General features: G+C 26.9%; 1 protein-coding gene across 1 annotated transcript in view; it reads right to left on the bottom strand.

Annotated features, from left to right (window-relative positions):
* LOC111628935 (afadin-like) overlaps positions 1-22,325 on the bottom strand; it is a 111,721-nt gene that overhangs the window by 38,648 nt on the left and 50,748 nt on the right. The window contains 7 exon segments of the mRNA XM_023372793.1: positions 1,681-1,734; positions 2,876-2,918; positions 4,890-4,963; positions 5,804-5,869; positions 20,640-20,783; positions 20,861-20,949; positions 21,105-21,279. Coding sequence (XP_023228561.1) covers positions 1,681-1,734; positions 2,876-2,918; positions 4,890-4,963; positions 5,804-5,869; positions 20,640-20,783; positions 20,861-20,949; positions 21,105-21,279 — 645 coding nt within the window.

Raw genomic sequence — 22,325 nt, forward strand, 5'->3', positions numbered from 1 at the left:
GTGACTATCAGATCTCCCAAAAAGTTCTGGCATTTTTATTGTATCATAAAACATACCAAAAACAATAGAAATAAATTAGTCAAAGTAACTATCCCACAATGAATTACCTTTTTATAATGAGATATAAATTTATGTATACCATTCATGGCTCTGAAGTGTGTCCCTCATTACTCATACAACTTGAGACCTGGCATTATTTTGAAGGAATATGATGCATTTGCAATTTACTAAATTTACTAACATAAACTGCTTTTTTTAGCAATGCTTCATGTAAGTAGCACATATCTGCTGCAATAGTTTGGTCAGATTGTAACAGCTCATAGTGGACCATTCTAGCTGCAGTCCACTATAAACACAGAAGAATCTTCTGCAGATGGATATTGTGCTTTTAGACCCATGACAATGCCTCACTTCTTGAAAACCAATGCCAATATTATATATAGTTATTGTGGAATATTCATTTTTCCTCACATATTAACACATGGTCTAAAAATGGCTTCATTTTGTTACAGGAAAACAATTCTAAGTAAATATTCAGCTACCATTCCTTTTTGGCAGGAGTCAATTCATATGAAACCCTTTCCAAGTTTATATACAGTAAATGTAAGCTAATAGCTTCATTGCTTATATTGAATCTCTGAGATAGTGTCTGGCAAATTTGTATTATCACAGATTTTTCCCAGAGTTCAATTTGTCATTATCAATAGTGGAGGGCTGGTCTTCCCGGAAAGCATCTTTGAGTTGCTCATCACCAGAAGAAAATTTTCTGAACCATTGCCAAGTTATGCAAACACTATATGAGCATTCCCCAGAAGTCAATCATATCTTTTTAACTGCTTCTATTGCATTTAAAAAGTTTGAACTCTTAGAGCCTACAGGCATAAATAATTCAGATTGAAAATTTCACGGGATTTGCACTCAATATTATATTATCTATGTAGTCTCTCACTCTATATGTATTTTATTAAGTTTTATCCATTATACAAGCACCTATCAATTTTATTTTTATTTTACATGAGTTTAATTTGAAAAGCCAAAAAAATTCAGCAATGAGTTGCATAACTTTCTTGGCTATTATGAGATCTTATTTAGAAAATAACTTTTATAATTTTAATTACAGTATAATTTAATAAAATTGTGTGTGACATCATCTGTTACTAGATTTTGTTATAAATTTTTTATTATTAATTTAATTAATATAAAATGGCAAAAAGCTTCATTTTGAGGGTAGGATGAGTTTTATAAAGAAGTATAAATGTTAATAAGTAAAATCATCATTAAGTCTGACCCTACTGGAGATACACACAACCCCCTTTATCTCCCCACCCCTCAACCTTTCATCACCAGAATTGATGGAATCAATGCCCCCTCATATACAAGCCACCATGCCAAATTTTGTTACTTAATCTTTACCCCAACCTGAGATATTAAACAAAATAGATGCCAACGCACACACACATGGATTTTTTTTTTTTTTTTACTTTTTTGGTTTCAGGAGATCTCAAAATGTGAATATTCACAAAAAACTGGGAGGGTCAAATCTGATACAAATCCAATACATTCCTGTTATGTATACATAACAGCTGGGAATACACAAAAAGCTTTTTTTGGAGATCTTATATATAAGCAAAACATTTAATAACCTGAATAATTAACTTACTTTTCTTGAGAAATTCCAACCAAAGATTGGCCGTCTACTTTTAATAACTGATCTCCAGCTTGTAATCTTCCATCCTATTATTAAATTTTTTGTTTAAATAAAACATTTAATAATAAATTAAAATTTTTTAATACTTAATACTTAATTTGTAAGAAATAAATAATCATAATACATGAAAAATATCTCAAATTAAATAAGATTTATTAATCACATAAATAAAACTATTCATACAAATTACAGTTCAAAACACTACAAATTTTAAAAAGCCAGTAAAATTGATTAAAAGCAAATCTGATAAACATTCTCAGAATTTTCCAATTTCATCTTTCAGATTTGTCAATAACAAAACAAAAGAACATTCTAATGAATTCACTTAAAACAGAATATTTCATTTTGTCATTATTGGATCTGAAGATGAAATTGGAAAAGTTCCAAAAACATTTAGACTGCTTTTAAGCACTTTTCAGTCTTCTTAAAATTTGTTGAGTGTTTTGTTTAACTGTAATGGAGATATCTCGCTAGTTAAATCATATTCATACATAAATAGATACATAGCTATATATGTGTTGTTATTTTTTATTTATTTTTCTAACTAGAAAACTCTACAATAGTGGTTAAAATTAATTAATCATGGATTTTTTTGGATTCTGAAAAATTTTTATAGTACTACTAATGGCTCTGTTCTTGACCATAGTCTTTCATATCACAAAGTGATAAACTATAATATGAATATGCAATACACACATTTTGTTGTTATTTACAATAAATTATTATAAACTACATTACATTTTAGCTTTACATATATAATTAAATAATTGTAAATAGTATAAAAACTAATCAATAGTGAAACCAAAAAAAGATATAATTTAAAGATTTTTATTACTACTGCTTTATTCCAAAACCTTACATCAAATGGTGGATTTTTGAACACCATCTGTTTATTTTAAAAATAAACAGATGGTGTTCAAAAATCCACCATTTGATGGCATATTTTATAGACACCAAGAATTAAAACTTTGATGTCTCTTGATGAATAAAATATTTTAGAATTTCAGGTTTTTCTATCATAATCATCTCAATGTCTTTTTTTCATTTTTCTGTCAGAAGTATACTTCAATCAATATTTTATGTAAGTCAGTGAACCTAATATATATGTAGAAGTTTCTTTAGTAAACAAATATTATGTAATATAATTTGGATTTTGTATCAGCTCACTGTTTGTTTTGTATACAAAAGATAGAAATTAATCATTTCTGTTCTTTATATATATTAACAGGTTAATTGTTAAAAGAATATAGAATGAAAAAGAAAATGACACCTTGAAAAAAAGAATATTTTAAAGCCTGTTTCTATTTTGGCTTAAAACAATTTTAGCTTCTTCTTTCAAGCCAGAATGTGTTTTATTCATGACATTATTACTAGATTTGGCTTTAATCAGTCAACAGTAGTAAGATTATGAAAACTAAAAAAAACTGTTAAAAGAAAGAGTTGGAAACAAAAAGAGTTGTTTTGTATTGTATCATAAATTAGACTTTTAAAAAGACTTCTTCACACATAATATATGACTTACATCTAAATTATATGTATTCTTTATTGATTTTTCAGAAAATTTATAAATTCTTCATTATAATTCCCATTATAATAAATAAGAATGTATCTCTATCATTCTTATTGTCAGTGAACAGTCTAAATTCTATTCAAGGACATAAATTTTTCTTACTTAGCCATTTAAAAGATTTCCCATTATCTTATTTTCTTAAACAAAATTGAAATTAGATTGTATCTAACACTTCACATTTAATTACTTATTCAACCATAACTGTAGATGGGCTTTTAATAATAAAATGGTATTTATCTTTTGTATCTCTGATATACTCTTTATCATTCTTATCTCATGCTTCCTAGCCCATTTCTAGCATTAATTGTATCCAATTTCTCATTATGTCCACTTGGTTGAGTTTGTACATAATTTTTAGATTTCAAAGATTTCTATATCTAATTTCTTATTATACTATTGACATTTTTTAATATCTGAAAAAATCATACGATTTCATCTTACAACTATTTGTCAGTCTTTCCAACCTTTCTTCTGCAATCTTTCATCCTGACTTCCAATCATCATCTTTTATCACTATCCCCAATTACACTTAAGAATTTTCTTCAAAAAGTGTTAATTTTTTGCATTTTCTTATTATTTCTAATTTTCTCTTAACTTTATTTAATTAATTATTTCAAACAAGCAATAGTTTATTCTGTGTTGCATCTATTTTATAAGTTGCTATTAAATACACACTCTTATAAGTACTGTACAAGGCTCTTTAAAAATCACCCATATGATATTATTATTCAATCATTAAATTTCAGATATGCTAATTTAGGCATTTTTTTATCATTTGATTTTAGATAACTGATTGTTTTAAACAAATTTCAGAATACTAAGATCTATCTAGACCAGGGATTCTTAACCTTTTTTGATCCATGGACCTCTTGGAATAATGTTTTTAACACATAAAATACAATTACAAAAGAAACCAATTATACAGAAATACTTTTATTAAAATAAAAAATATATTATATAGTAATATATGTGCTTCTTTCTTAACACAATAATTAACAATTTCACAAAATAACACAAAATTAAGATAATAAGTTGAGTTTACTCTTCCAAGCCATGGATTCCTGAAAACTTTCTATGGACCTCTATGTAAGAACCACTGGTCTAGACTTTTCAGACAATCAATCATATATTACATTCATTGTTGTCAATACTTTCATCAACAGGACAACATTCTGTCAAGCAGTTCATGATGTGATGGACAAGTTTTAGGATGTATGTAACCATCCAAAAAATCAATTGGTCACATCTAACCTAAATGTTAATCCTGTCAAGAATTCTTGAAATAAACTTGTTTGTTAAATGCATTAAAAAAACTGCTCAAAAGGGCAAGCTAAATTGATCACTGCTTTAAAAGAAAAATGACAAAAAAATTTTGAAGGTACTTAATAAACTAATAAGAGTACTTTAAAGAGAATGGAGATTGTGATAATAAGATAAAGGTTTTAACATTTGCTACTAATTTTCCAGTTAATATTAAAAAAGTTTATTTTTGTGATCAGCAAATATTAACAGCATTCATATTTTCTAATTACTAAATGTTGGCTTATGTTTTTTTATTTTTCTCTATGTATATAAAAGCAAAACATTTAATAACCTGAATAATTAACTTACTTTTCTTGAGAAATTCCAACCAAAGATTGGCCGTCTACTTTTAATAACTGATCTCCAGCTTGTAATCTTCCATCCTATTATTAAATTTTTTGTTTAAATAAAACATTTAATAATAAATTAAAATTTTTTAATACTTAATACTTAATTNCAATTTAAAAAATATTTCAAAAATCTTTATTCAAAATCCTATGTGAGCATAAATTAATTAATCATTTTTCATCTTTCTTTCGTTTGTTTTTTAAAGACAATCACTTAAAAAAAATTAACGAGTCAATTATCTTCATATCATTAGGGTCATCATCCCTTCAAAATGAATAAAGATTAATGTGTAAAAGCTAATATCTCAGCGAGCCATGAAAATGAATTAGTGTTTTCTATTGTTATTATGGGAAGTATAGAAAAAAGAAGTGTCAATAATAAAAGCTCCTTTAACACAATGGTATCTGATAACAAAAATTTTGACCTTTCATAACATGAAAAAACATAAATGATAAATTATACACAATGTAAAATTTTCAATTTTTTTTATAACAGTGCCTACAATAAAAGCTTTAAAAGTGAAAAATGAACTTAAATTAAATCATTTTTTATTTCTTTTAATCTTATTTTGAGACTAGAGTAAAAGATAGTGTCATGAGAAAAATACTGTAATTATAAAATTAATCCAACAGCAGCATGCTTAGTTAATAATTTTTGATTGTGAAAAAAATTATTATTTGTTTTTAAACATATGCATTAGAAGAGTGAAAATAATATATTTAATATCCTAAAGCCTTTTATTATATTGAAAAATAAATATGAAATTAAAACTGAAATATTTAAAATTTCCAGATGAAAAAATAAACTGATATTAATTAATTATTACAACCATCATAAAAATAAAATTAAATAAATTTGATTGAAATAAGGCTTACCAAATCTGCAGCTCCACCTTTTACCACTGATTTAACGTAAATACCCAATTTATCTTGATCAACTCCCTAAGTAAAAAAAACACACATCATATAATTATTTAGTAAATGTCATAATTTATATATTTTAAAATTTAATTGCATAATTATAATTTAGTAAAATCAATGTGAACGTTACTCTTAATGATGTAAGTGAATAATACAGTATATACTTTAGTAGGATCATGTTTTATGTAGGATTGATATATGTTGATTCATGTTTTCACAGATGGCAAATGGTTAGGTTAATCTACTCTAGTGCACTGATTTAACTCTTAATTAAGATATAAAATCATGCTTCTCTAGCTTCTTACATTCCAAACACAAATAACTACTGAATGATATTCTCTGGCTTACATATATTTTTCTCAGATAAAGTACTTGATATGGTAGAATAAAATTTTGCTCTGTACATTCAAAAACATTAGACTAAAATGTTATTCATTATACCAAAAACATAAAACATATTTTAAATGTTTTATGTAATATTTGTTTTTTATTAATTGTAAAAGGTTGCAAGTGTCTAGTCAATCATCTGGGGTTACTTGAGGTGGAGCACAACTAAGTGGAATTTTGTTTTACATGGTACTTACTGACATGCAATCCTTTCATGAAAAAAGACAATCTATATTTTTATTATTAATAATAAACTGCAAACTTAATGATTTATCATTAAGTTTCATTATTATTAAATCACAACAATAAATATTGTTTTTCTTCAATACTCTACAAACTGTCAATACACAGGCAATGATGAAAATGGTCAAAGATCTATGATAATTTGAAACAGCATAGCTAAGTTAGTAAATTATTTCAGTTAATGCTGCAAAATTTGCAACAAGTATAGATTATACAAGCTATATATTGATTATATAAACAGCTAAGCAGTGTTATATATATATATATATGTGTGTGTGTGTGTGTGTGTGTGTTAAATGATTAGAATGCTTTCTCCATCTCTAATATCAAATTTTAATAAATTAATGTTTAATAATATACTGTATATTCTACAATGTAAAATTGTTTGCTTTTTTTCATTACACCCATAACAAAAACTTGCCAGTTGGAAGAATGAATAAAACTCTCTCTTTTATATATAGCACATCCATATTACAACCAAAGCAACAGTTTTCAATTCAAATTCAGTATACCTTGAAAACAGACTATTCCAAAGCAAATAGCAAATAAACAATTTATACTTTCCAACTCATCTAAACATTTCTTTTGGAATATTTCTGAGGAAAGTTTATAACTTAGTTTTAAATTGTAATTAATTAATCAATCGAAATAAAATTATGACAAAATTACGTAATTTTGATTTAATATAATATACAGTCATCTTATAAAAGTATACAACTACATTTCTTTTTTAAATTACACAAATGCACATTCTGTTAAATTGCATATTAAATTCATATATGTTTTGAAGTTTTGATCTCATTAAGGTCAAATGAAATACAAAAAGATTGTCTGTTTACATTCTGAATTAACAAATTTTCTAAAACTGAATAATTATATTACATCAGCATACCATACGCATATGCAAGTTTTACATAAGTTCAAAAGTCATGATTAGAATTTGAATGCACAAGGACAACTCCATTACAGTATGAAAGAGCTGGGAAAAAAATTGGGCGTGTACTTTTCATAGTTTCTTATTTTAGCCTAAGGGCTAAAAAAGACAATCTCTTGCAAAATTTTGAGTAATAGTTTTATGTATGTGTGTGTGTGTATATATATATATATATATGTCATGTGTTTCATTCTACTACAAAAAATATTTACTAATTTTTTCAATATTTTACAATACATTGGCCACTTTCATAAAATAATTACATTATTATCATTTTATTATTTATTTCTAGCTTAGTTTATTATTATTATCATTATCATTATTTACTTTTAAATTTTGTTTATCTATTTCATTATTAATATCCATTCAGAAAATTCCTATTAAATCATAATCATTTTGTTATGATAAGTACAATATTCAGGGCCATGTAAAAATATGAGAGGTCCATGTGCAAGAGAGTCAGGGACTCATTTGCCTATATCAAGACAAGAATAACATATAAATACATTAAATATATTTAAAATTTGATCTTTAATTATTGATTGAACAGTGCAATCCTTATATTTTTATTCTGTTTACTTTTTTCAAAGTTTATTCCATATCAGTAAGACATTTCCAACACACTTTCCATTTGCACAATCCTGGCAATATCAATAATTGATACTTAAAATGTTAACACAATTTAGAAATAGTTTAATAAATCTATAAAAAAAAGAAGTCCAATTCAAAACATAAAATAACCAGTTGACACTGTTCGAGTATTATAAATAAATCTAAAGACTGCACTAAAAGACACTTATTTTCTATTACACGAAACTATCAATGAAAGAAATTTATATAGTGTACAGTTTTTCTTCAAATTAAACTCAATTACAAAGTAATCTAATTTATACAAAAATCAAATAATATAAGCAAAATTTTGCTTCTTATTTATTTTTAGAATAATGTATTAGACTCATTAGAGTTATATGATTTATTTCATCAATAACATTTCAAAACCAACCTAGCCCATTATTATCTGGTTTATAACAGAACAGAATCTAATTCAAATAATTTTAAAACCACTTTATACAGATAGACACTTGTGCATGATTATACAAATAATTACCTCATTTAATTCAGTTTTATAAATTTCTCTTTATCATTATTTACATCTTATTTAAACTAAGTTTTTAGAATTCTAATTCAACAGATAAACATAAACCAGACATCATATTCTTGCTCTAGATAATTGGATAATTTAATATTGAGATAACACTTTACACTTACTAAAACCATACTTTTACATATGTAAAAATGCAATTAATCATTTATTTTTGTTGCATTAATTAGGACAAATTATTTATTGTTTTCTTGATAAAAACTGTTTTTCTTTTTTGTTAAAAATAATTATTTTGATTCATTTATCTATTTTAAATTATTTAACTGGCTACTTTTGCATCTGAATTAATAATTTCAATTGTTTTTTGAATAATTCTTGATGTGTTATTAGACAGAGTTGTTATATTTAACAAATGTGTGTGTTTTTAAGAGAAAATTTTACCCTCAAAAGATTTACTTGATTTAGATTTTATGTTTCCATTATAACATCATCTATTGGCATAAATAAATAAATAAATAAATACAAACTTTTTAAACGCAATAACTCAAAATAATTATAAAATTAACGTACTAAATATAATTATAAAGAGAAATAAATAAGTTAATTGTAAATATTCTATTTTTAAACTGATGATTTATAATAAACCAAAACTTTTCAAAATGATAAAATAGTGTTACTTTCAGAAGTAACAAGTAAAGATTGATAAAAATAAACAGAATAATTATCCTGAGAGCATTAAAGTAATACAGTATGAAAAGTCACATTTCAATGTTAAATAAAATATTAATCTAAAGGATACCCTACTTAATGTTAAGATTACATAAAAATCATAACAACCTTGGAATTAATAGAGAAATTTAATTTAAATTATCATTCTAATTTTGCATTTATAAATTTTAATTTTATCAATGAAAAACTTATGCTATAAAAATTAAAACTGATGAACATAGATTATTTCAAATTTATACAAACAATTACAATAACTACTTACAATATTTAATATTAATCAAAATTTTTATAATTTAACTTATTTTTTAATTGTATATATGAGTATATTAGTAAAATTTGATATAATATTTAATAATAGCTATTGACAGTCATTAATTTCACCAAATACAACTTCATGAATGTAATCAAAATAAAGATCATAAAGTTTTTTTTTTTTACTCCAAGTTTTATTTTTATTGAAATTATACTTATCAACTATCCCATTATTACAAAAATAACTCAATAAATATGAGTTTTATTTTTAGTTTACAATAATTCCTATAATTTTGTTTTACAATCAAATTCCATCATACTTTAAGTCCTCTTTATTGATTTCATATAATACTTTTATTTATAAACTTAGAAATATAGTAAAATAATCAAATTCAATTTTCTAATCCATCAAAAACCTCTACAAATTAATTTCTATCAATTTTAATATTTATCCATTAAACATTAAATCCACTAATTATGAATCTTTCATATAAGAAATTCTATGCAAAGATAAACGACGTGACAGAGTGGCATATCTCACTTTGAAAAATAAAAGGACATTTAAAAAAATCGACCGGGAAAACTGAACAGAATTAAACAATCTAATTAACGCCATAGAGTAATTTGCAAGTGACGATGTGTTACTCTAATGAAATCTCATGGAATAACTTCGAATTTATGTAATTCATTTGCCTTAGTCTTCAACGACCAGGATCCGCGTGCATTCACGTCCGGAGGTTCAGCATGCGGAGGCCTAGGACAGGTACATACTGAAGAAACCGGTCTATGTCAACAACCAGTTATTAAACGCGTTTGTATTCCGAAAATTGTTAATGTATATACGATACTAATTTCTTAAAATCAATTTTAGTAGTTGTCATTGAAATTATTTAATAATTATCATTAAATAATCCGCGCCGAGAAATTTTTTTCTAACGCACAACACAGCGCACACGTCACACGACGTGGGTCGAAACGGTTTCTGCTAGTGTCTTTCATGCTTTAGTAACGTTTTGCTTACGCATTAAAACTAATTACTTGTATATTATTTGATTTTAATTTCATCCAACGGAGTAACAGACTATTTTTATTCGCTACGCACGCGTAACTATTAACAATACTTCTATATCTTAAGTGACTGCAAAGGATTGCCGCTTTAAAAAACTTATTAATACAAACGTTTTCTACTTACAAAAAAAAACTGCCGGCTTAGAAAAAAAAAATATATATATATAATAATTTTCTACATAGGAAAAAAAATTATTCGAATCCTCTCACCTTTCAAAACATGACAAAAATTAACCTTATATAAAATTAAAACCTCTCCGATCCGCCAAGTTGTGGGGGGAAATATTTATCAACGGATCATGATTTAGAGGGAGGATGTCAAGTTTTGGTTGGCGAGACAAAGGTAAAACGGACCAACCACTCACGACTCACTGAGTCTCTAGATATACTGGTTTGGGAAGTTTTGAGATTAGACAAGCTAGTGAATGATTGGGGAGGATGAAGAGGGGAGAAACAAATGGAGTCGACTGGGAGTGTCTAATGGAACTGACAGACAATAACATATAGACGATAGCAATCGAATTACGAACAAAATTCGTTATTAGTATCGGTCAGGAGACATTTGAAACGAATAAATAAATAATTAATTTTAAAAAATTCATAAAATAATTAATTTTTTAGATCATTCAATATTCGGATAGAAAAAGTTTACGGAATGGTATCAGGAAATCGATAAAAATTAACGCTGTAATTTAGGTTTCTTTTTTTTAATTGCTTAGAAAATAGTTTGACTGCACGTGTGTAAGTGAATTCCACCCATGAAGCTTGTGTTAAACAACATCTGATTTATAAATATATTATAACGTTTAAGGAAAAACACATTTCAAGGGGATAATTAACTAACATTTAAAAGTTAAAAAACGTTGACAAAAGACTGGAAGAGAACATTAGTAACACGTGTCTATCACACGTTTAGAATAGATGACTAAGACAACATACAATACTGTATACAAGAGCGTGGGTGATGCAATATGTAAAAATGGTCGGTTCAACGAACAAGATGTTGCTACGCCAGTTCAAAATTTGCAATGGAATTTTACTTGGCATTTTCAATGGACTTTTATTTAAATTTATTACTGAATTTAAACAAAGAAACAATGCAAAAGACTCCACAATAGATTTTTTAAAAATAAACAATTTTCGAAGTACATTCTCCTTCATAATTATGCATTTAAAAATGTTTTAATCTGTTATTTCAGTATTATTATTTCTTCATATTTGATATCTGCTCGTTAAATAAAAATCGTTTCTTTTTAATTTATATTAATATCAACAGGTTGCCGATTCCAACTTTTGATAAGAAAATAGTCTAATGAATATAAAGTTATCATAAAAGTCATTTTATTTATCTTCGATCCATGCATACGTAACTTGAAAACTGCATTAAAATTTGAATATTACGTTATAATTACGTCATTAAGAAACTATTCGGATAAAAAGAAGTTGCATTAAATATTTAAAAACATTTAACTGAGTCATCGGCAAAAATTTCATTATTAATCTCATAAATTCAATCAATGATTCATTCAAAACCTAGCAAAAAGTTCTATTATTTTTGGTTCAGCTAAAAAAAAAAAATTGCAAAAATAAACTTCGAAACGTTCAGTTTAATCTATTCTATTTATAGTTTTATTAAATCGCTAGATCTAATTACTAAATAAAAAGCTGTGTGTTCCACAATGGGTATAATTCACCTAATAACAGTTAAACTGTTAACAGGAATTATAGAATGACTAAGTACTTGCCATTTATTGCATTAAAATTCGAATTTTGCTAGAAATTTGTTCTTAAACATTTTATATTTAATAAAACTTTTTAAAAATAAAATCACCCATCCACAATAAAATTTAATTGATAAATCTATTAACGCCAAGTGACCTCTAAAATCAATTAATCACAACAACTTTGTGAATAATAGTATCAGTAACGGAATTGCTGCAACTAGTAGTACTTTTATCGATAAAACTATTATCCTAATAGCTCGTATTGATTAATTTAATTATCGCTTCCAGAGATACCGTATATTGATTTTCACTTAGATATTAAACAAAATATAATTTAAGTGCAGGCTTTCGTTAATAACTAGAATGGTAGCCATCATCCGTCATCCTAAATGTCAAAATCTTCCTACAAACAGCGCTTACTTCTTAGTAAAGAATGCATTCGATTTTGAACGATACTCCATTATCTTTGCACACTAACGTAATAAATGGAGTGGTAATTATTTCTAACCTTCATTCAAAACAATTTATAATAAAACTAAATAAAATATATTAGATTTTTTCCCCTCCAATGAAAGTTCCATATAAAAATTATTAAACTGAAAATTAGCATCTGTAAACGTCGTCGTCGCCGCGTGTTATAATTGAGTAACAGACTAATTAATGCTTTCTTTTTTTTTTTCTTCCTAAACAAAATTACACAGAGCTGCGAACGTTCATCGTGACAGGGCGTTTAAAACATTATGAACGGAAGTTGTTTTAACTACAAATTTCATAACCGGTTTTCACCAAACAATATGCTGTATATTTTATTTATTCAACTAAGATCTTAGAAAAGATTCTTTAAATTTATCACTACTTTAAATATGTTCTCGGTAAACCACGCACATAATTTTTTCAAATCGCATTCTGAATCTAAACTATTCTTTCGTTAAACGATTATTTTCGCTGGAAGAAAATCGAAAAATCAGTCAACTGAACTAAAAAAAAGAGCTAGAACAGAAAATCTAACAGTTTTACGAATCGTTTAAATCATGATTTCTGCACCACGAGAAAAATTTTTAGACAAACCTAAAAAAAAAAGGAAAAAAAAAAATTGTGAAACTATGGTTATCGTTATAAATAATTAGATACAGGAAATAACTTTCTTCTGTTTAATTCTGTCTTCCACGATCAACATCTGCGAGTAATAATTATAAACAGTGAATAAGTGTTAAAGGGGGAAAACGACAGAAATGGCACAAGGCGGCTCATTGTAGAGTCGCCAAAACATTGAAAACGAGCATGGAGACGACGTACGGCTTCCACGTGCCAGTGTAAGTGCAGGCGGGCGCCACAGTTAAAAACCACTCGAATTACGTGGAACATACAATGGGGAAACGAGTCCACCCGAAAATAACAAACGAGAGTCACTCAATAATCAATCCACACCCATAACTGGTCAGCTTTGTAAGAAACATACCAGTCGTCAAGGATGCCGACCACACCCTCTTATCAGTGGCGCGTCTCGGTGACGTTGACCAGACTCTGCGGAAAGTAGTGCTTTATGTCTGAACCTACGTAAATTCCTAAAATTTCCTGCAGTGTTTAGTACAATAATAAACTACACGGCAGTTAAAAATTGCTATAAAATACACACCGTTTTTTTTAGAAAATAAATAATTATAAGACACGTTCATCTTTACGCGCACAACAATATATTTATGAAAAGCTATTTTTAGAAATAAACAAGAGACCATATATATTAAATTTTCCAAAAAATAACAGCTTAATTTTAAAAAATACGTGATAGATGTAACAGAAATTCGCACACACTTATCAGAAAATACTTCTCTGAGGAATCAAAGAAGAGTTAAATGACCCATCAAGAATGATCATCTTGTAATCCTGAAGTCCCGCATTACCAGAGTTGCAAGAGCTGTCACTACGCTTAATCGAATAGATATATTTTAATAAACGTGGTGCTAATATCGAAAAAAAAATTGTGCCTTTGAAGTATAAATTAATTAAATACTTCAATCCAAACTCAGACTAACGAAAAATAGTATTAAAAAAATTTTAAAGAACTTCTAGAACAGTTTTTTTTTTTCATTCTTTGTAATTCTCCAGAAGACTGTCAAGAAAAAATAATAAAAATATTTCTAAATTTTACCTGAAATTGTTAAATTGTTTAAGAGGAAGAATAGGATCAATTTTATTATTTCTTTTATTACAGAATTCTCAATAGTATTTTCACCTTAATTTAAGCAATGATTTCGATTTTCTAAAATTCGAGGTTGTCCTCAAACATTTTTAGATATGAAAAATTAGATAGTGATAACAAAGACAATAAACAAAATAACTAGATTGTGAGAATAGGAAATGATTACACCTAAAATAAATAAATGGAGGAAACAGGTAAATCAAGATTTGTGGAATAGTAGACGGAAACTAATACTGTAATGGAATAGGAAAATTAATGTAAGCGACTATACAAAAATCAATATTGGAAGTCATTATAGTTCCATTGATTATTGTCTTACGTTACTTTTACGAATAACTTTGGTCTTTAGCACTTTGGTCTATCAATACATTAATAAATTGTGTTCTAACACAGAGAAAGGCCAACTCCTGTACGCAAAAATGTATAATTCGGCCCATAGACATTTAAATATATGTAATAAACTGACTAGCTTAATTTGTATTTACTTTTCTTATCAATACAATTGATAAGAAACTAATATCGCAAGTTTTCGCAAAATACAATTTTAATAATCCTAAAAAAAATTTCGTATCTTGCAGATATTTTACTTGAACTGCAATTTAAAAAGATTGCCCCATCTCTTTTCTAATTCATTAATCGGCACGATATATGTCGAAAATTTGATGCAATTAGTAAGAAATCGCATAAAAATAATAATAAAAATAAAAAATAATCTGATTTTTTTTGTATAGCCTATACTTTGCATTTCTTAAATAGAATATATCATTATCTTTGAATAGGATAGAGATGGTACCATTAACGTGAATTCATGCGAAACTATGTTATGAAAAAATCCAAGAATTACAAATAAAAATATACGTTTAATTATCGTATATTAAATGCGTAACAATGAATAATCAAAAAATTTAAGCGAAACTTTGCTTGACATTTACTTTAAACGTAAACGTGGATGCAATTTTTATTAATTAAAATATTAAAAATCATTTAATTTACCAATATATTTGTCGGTTTGTTATCTACTTCAGCTGACTCCTAATATTTTATTTCTTTATTTACTAATTAGCTTAATACAGGAATATATATGCATTTTAGAGTAATTAAATCTTTGTATTAGGATAGGAAGGATCTTATTCCATAGGAGTAATGCAACACTTGAGCAATCTACCAAAAGAGATGCCTCCCAGAAGGACTTTATAGGAAACTAGCACATTTTTAGGCGTTAGACACATGAAGAAAGCACTGAAAACTCAGGCGACAGCTTGTTGGTGAGAAGCAACTATCGGTGTTCAGTGGTTTTATGCACAGGACCAATGATGGCACTTTGCATATGAATTATAATAAAATCTTTCTAAAATAAAAAGTTATTGTTTCCAATTTGATATTGTTCATTCCTTTACATGCCAAATATTAATGCAATAATGATAATTCTTTCTGAGATATCTGATTTGCAATTTATTTAAAAATCAAAACATTTCATCATTACTACTGACATTTATTTCAGATCTAAACTTACTTACTCAACAAATAAAAAGTACATATTATTACTTATTCATTACAATTTTAATCCATGCATTGGAAAAATTACCTCATTCCTTAATGATGGAAAAAAAATTGATTGATCTTTAAAATAATAATCTGGTTATTATACAAGAATTTATGAGAACTAGCAATAAAATATTAATGTAATGAAATTATTTAATTTTACAAACATACAAATTTCATCAAGTTCAAATCATCCGATGTACATAAATTTCTAAACGTACAATCGTTTTTCAGCCATTTTAAAACTAAAATTCCTTAAATTTGTAAAAATAGTTGTTTTATACCATAAATGTTTTGACAAATGCAAATACCTATAGTTTATAACAACAAAAATGTAAGAGTAGATAAGAGAGCAGTTGTAGCTTTATTGAATTAATATCAATAGTATTTATCTTAAATACTATTAATTCAATAAAGCTACACCAACTGCCATATAATACTGGGTTATATATCAGCAATAATAATCATGAATTACTGATTAATTTGACCTTAGGCATTAGGTACCATCTCGTATTTTTAAATTTAATAATCATAATTTAATTAAATAATTTTAGATCTTTTCACTTTAGATTAAAGTGAAAGAAAAGAATCAGTCCAGAGCAGGACTTGAACCCGCTACTCCTGCTTGCTGTGCAGATGCATTGCCAATTATGCTACCAGGACCTCTGGTCCAATCTCCTCTTCCAGTATATTTAATTAATTATCATTACAATATAAGCAACATCAGTTACTATGGTGCCGACTGGGGATGCATTTAGCACCGTCATTCTGTAAACTCTCACACAAGGCACTCAACTGCCATTGTATACTCCAGCAAGGCATATATATACTGTATATATATACAAATATAAACATCTTATGAAACCAGATATGTTACAATAAAGTTACACCAACCGCCTTATATTATATGGCAGTTGATGTAGCTTTATTGTAATGTACTGTACAGTGGAACCTCAGTATACAACCTTAATCCGTTCCTGATGTTTGGACTTATACCGAATAGAACATATACCAAACCAACCTTTCCCATAAGAAGTAATGTAAAAATAATTAATCCGTTCTCATGTAAAAAAAAAAAACATGGCTGGCTTCAAACACCTCACTTTCCTGGCTAGTTCCTGCTTGATTTTTCACAAGATCAGCATGTATCTTTTTAGCTTTCTCGCAAATAATTGCTTCTGATACGCTGTCGCCAGCACACTGTTTTTCAGTTATCCAAAGCAAAAGCAATTTCTCAACATGATCTAATGTCTTCGATCTCTGTTTAGAAATTGATTTAACCCCTTTCGCAATGTTAGCAGATTTAATAATGTCTTTATTTTTCACGACTGTTAATATTATCGTTCTCAGAATATGGTATGCAACAGTTAAATCTCGAACACCATGCCACCTTCATATTTCTCAACAATCTCTTTCATCAGTTCCATTGTAATTCTAGTCATTTTTAGTTTTCTGTCACTTTTCATTTGCCTTTTTGCGTTTCGTGATTAATAAAAATAATAAAATTTTACTTACAAATTAAAATCAGAAGAAATTTAACAAAGTTATAAACTGTGTCACCACAAACGTCTAGTCTGGTCTAGTACACCAATAGTGCTACTTGTTCATCGATGGCCCGTATAATTGAATTAAGTCGTATATTGAACAAAAGTCGTATACTGAGCAAAATTTGTTTTGTCCAAACAGGACATATTCCAAATTTGACATATTCTAAAGCAGATGTATACCAAGGTACAGTACCACTGTATTTGGTTTTGTAAGATGTTTATATTTGTACTATCAATTTATTGGGTAATATTGTAATTATAATTGTCTTAAAAATAATTTAGCAAACTCTATTATAATTTTAAAATATTTCTAATGTTTCCAGTTTGTTTTATTTTGTAATTCACTAAAGATATTTAGATATATGAATGGGATAAATTATTTAAAATTTTATTGGTACAATTTAATTTTTGATAAAATAATAAATATGCAATGAATTAAATTCAAAAATAATGAATGTTCGTATAGACAGTTATTATAGTAATTTATGGACTTAATTTATATAAATGTAGAATTTTTAAAATATTTCAAATGTTTAATTTAAGTATAAAAACATCTTCACTGCATTCTACTACAATACAGATCAATTTAAATAAATGAAATATCATTCATTTAAACTTTCAAATATCAATGTAAGTTTCAGATATTTTAAGAATTATTTCTAGAAATGATATATCAATGCATATGTTTATTACATGTATAAAAATCCAGCAATGAATTGCTTAACTTTCCCAGCAACATTTGGTGGCACCATCTGTTATAATATGTTATTTAAAAGGCTTTTTATATTTTTAATTATTATAAAATGGCAAAAAAGCTTAATTTTGAGGCTAGGGATGTGTTTTATAAAAAATTGTAAATGCTAATAACAAGTAAAATTGTCATTAAGTCTGACTCTACATGACCCCCTTTATCTCCTCACCCCCTCAACCTTTAATCACCAAAATTTAATCTCCCTAATACACTTACTCCCTGCAAAATTTCAGAGATTTTTGACCAAAAGCACAGGAGTTATTAAGCTTCAAAGAGGGTGAACAAAAGTATTCCCTTTCCCTATTCACACACTTATTCCAGTGGTGTTTTCACTTTGCAAAGCAGTCCTGGTAAGCTTCTTTCAGAATGTCCTTCAATGTTTGCAATAAATTTGTTTTAATATCATCTTGTCAAAACAGCATCCTTTTAGCACTGATTTAATCTTGGAAACAAGAAAAAAATCACAAGGAACCAGGTCTGGTGATTGGGAAGGCTGGGGACAACAGTCATTTGATTTTTGACATAAAACTGGTGAATTGACAAGGCTGAGTAAGCAGGCACATCGTCATGGTGAGGGAAAGGAGTTGTCTCACCACAACTCTGGTCCCTTTTCGTGAATATTTTCGTGCAACTATTTCAAAACCCTGCATAGTACTGATGTTTGACTATTTGACAATGACGTAAAAATTCGAAGTGCACAACTCAATTGAAAAAAAAAAAAAAAATAGTGATCATTATCTTGACATTGGATCAAGACTGTTGTGCTCTGTTTGAGCATGGAGATCCCTTAACAACCCACCGTGATGATTGAACTTTTGTCTCATTGTTGTAACAGTAAACCCAACTATCATCAACCACTATGATCGTTTGTATGAATGTTTTGTCATCATTGGCTTGTTGAAGAAATTCCAGGCAAACAAACGTCCACTCAATCTTCAGTTCAGTTATCAAACTGATTAATGACCACTTTTGAACTGAGTAAACCATTTGTAACACTGCATATGATCTAGAGCATTGCCTCCATAAACTTGATTCAAAAGTTGAAATGTTTTCATAAAAATTTTCCCAGTTTCACACAAAACTTCACATTGCATCATTGTTCCCATAAATTGCATATTGAAATAAAATTGTTATAAACACAAACACCTTTCAATCAAAAAACAGTAACATGAGAATGAAATGGGATATCAGCAATCTAAAAAAAAGCAGCTTACTCAGTAGGTTATCACAAATGTAGTGTTATCAACCTCACAATGCTAGAGCACTCCATTTCCACCCAATTCAAAAAGTTAAGTTATTTTTTGAACAGACCCAATACAAAATTAGACATGAAATAAAATCCCAGTATCTTAAATTTTCAGGCAGAAAAATATGACCTAAAAGTTACTTCAACTTATAGAAACAGAATGCATTGAGTCTATGAGAATTTAAGAGAATTGAGTTGCAACAATTTTGAGTTAAGAAGGTAATATTTATTAAAAGTCTACTGTAATTCTAAAGTGTAATTAAGTACTGTAATTCAGAACAATTATTTTTGAAGCATTTTTTTCAAAGTAAATTAAAAGTGAATATACAACATTGAAATCATATTTTACTTGCAACTAAAATGTAACAATCTTTATGTTGAATGTTCAGTAAAAATTACAAATAAATATCTTCTCAGCTGTTAATAAAATTACATTATAATTTCATCAGAAAAAAAAAATCTCATTTCTATTTAATTCTTTGTTCATATCAATATTATGCATTATGCATATCTAATAATGCTTATCATCAATATGATTAAAATTATTTCACTTCAATCTTCATTCATCTTTTCCTAATATAATAATAAATATGATTTATATAATTATTCCTCTTACACTTAAAACTATTTCATACTATAAAAATCCTCAGTCACTGGTAATTTATTATGTGTAATCATGATTATATACTATTTATGATTAAATATATTACAATTTTGAATTTATTTAATTGAAAAATATAACTTCAATTATTAATGAATGAATTTGAATTTTATATAAAGAGAAAAAGCAAAACAATTTCTTATGAATAAACAGATTTAAATAAGTCAGATTTTATTTTGTTTTTATTAGAAAAATGTTTTTTGAGATTTGGAAAATTTTATTCTCAGTTCAATATATTCTCAATTTTTAAATGGAACACAATAACCAAAAGATGTTTATAAAATAACATAATTAATTAGTTGGAGTAATCCCTTTTATAACTCTATTGGAACAGTTGATAATTAACATTTAAGAACCAGATACTTAACATTAATTCCTTTAATGTTATTACAATTAAACACATACCCCTGCAGCTACAATACTAAGTCCAATTCCATTATTGCTTTTCTGAAGTCGAATAGTTGTTACTTCTGGTTCTGGAGGAACAGCAGAACCACGTCCACTACCTTCACCATCGCCAGTATGACTGTGGATACTTGGACTACAAGCCTGTAAGTATATTTTATATATTGATATTTTTAAAGTCTTAAGATAATTTTATTAATAATAATAAAAAATAAAAGTACCCGTGGTGGAAAATGTCCAATATCTTGATCTGACATGTATATTGTCCAATATCCTGATGAAGATGTCTGAATAGTAAGATGGCATAAACCTAAAATAAAAATTATTGAACTAATTAATAAACTTCAAAATAAGATACTTTTATAAAAATAATAATTAAAAAAAACATATTTACATTATTTGTTATTCATAATATCATCTATTGATGATAATTAAAATTTATGGTCACCACTTTTTGTACATTACCTGTCTGAACTAATGGTTGAACAAATTCTTGAAGTCCAGCAGGGACTCCTCTAACTATATCACAAGAATATCCATCTTCTGGTAGAAGGAAAGGTAGTTGAAGATCAGCATCTTCCTCTAATTTTACTTCTCTTCCATCACTTCGTGCTAGCTCATCAGCTGTATTTTCTGCAACCTATAATGTTCAAATATGAAAAAACTCTATTTTAATATAACTTTTAAATTCTAAAAATGATTAAAATTAATTCTATTAATGTTTATTTAATAAAATATACATAGTTAGTTAATCATATTTTTAATGGTTCAATAATATTAATTAAGACTATTCACTGAAATGAAAATATAATAAATAAATTAAATTCAAAAGTTGGACTTAAAAACTATTATATATCTACCTTATAACAAATTCTATTAAGGTAATTTTTATAGCAATTTCAATGAAAAAAATTCTATTTAATGAATTCTAAAATGGATGAAAAAAATTATTGTTGTTTTATAATTATAAATCTTCATGCTATATGTATAATATCACAAATCAATATTACACTTTTACTGCATATTTTTTTCCAATAAAATGTTATGTAACAAAATAAAAGTTTGTAATATCTCTGATATATCTATTTATAGAATAGAATGTTTATTAACATAATAGGCAATAGCCTGTTACAAGGGGGATGTTTATACAATTATTAGAACTTTACATAAATTAACTTTTCGATGAGCATTCGCCTTCCGTCTGTTACAATCAGGGTGGTTGGATTTCACAATTTCTTGATTATCTACACAGATTTATTTCTACATCTAATTATATTTTAACTTATACATCACATTCAGTATGTACCTTTTTACCCATTTTAAAAACACTTCAAATTTATTCATTATTCCGTATACAATATCTCAATGTTTTTACATTACATAGATCTTATTTTCGTTATTAAATTTATATTTATGATAGCTACTTTAACATAGTAGATTAATTTATTCTTATTTCTTCATTTTTTGCTTTACTAAATACTATGATCAAGTGTTTATTAATTATTAACTTTGACTGTCACTTCAAATTATCATACAGGTTACCGTAGAACCAATTATTATGTTAGGGTCTATAAATTTCTTTAGTAAGACTTTATAATTTTTTCGCAAAGACCCTATATATATATATTTTTTTTTCCAAAACCCTATTGGACAGATTTTTTTTTTTTTTTTTTTTTTTTTTTTTTT

Source organism: Centruroides sculpturatus, unplaced genomic scaffold (assembly GCF_000671375.1).
Source record: "Centruroides sculpturatus isolate CEXI.00-Female unplaced genomic scaffold, Cexi_2.0 scaffold611, whole genome shotgun sequence".
Classification (NCBI taxonomy): Eukaryota; Metazoa; Arthropoda; class Arachnida; order Scorpiones; family Buthidae; genus Centruroides; species Centruroides sculpturatus.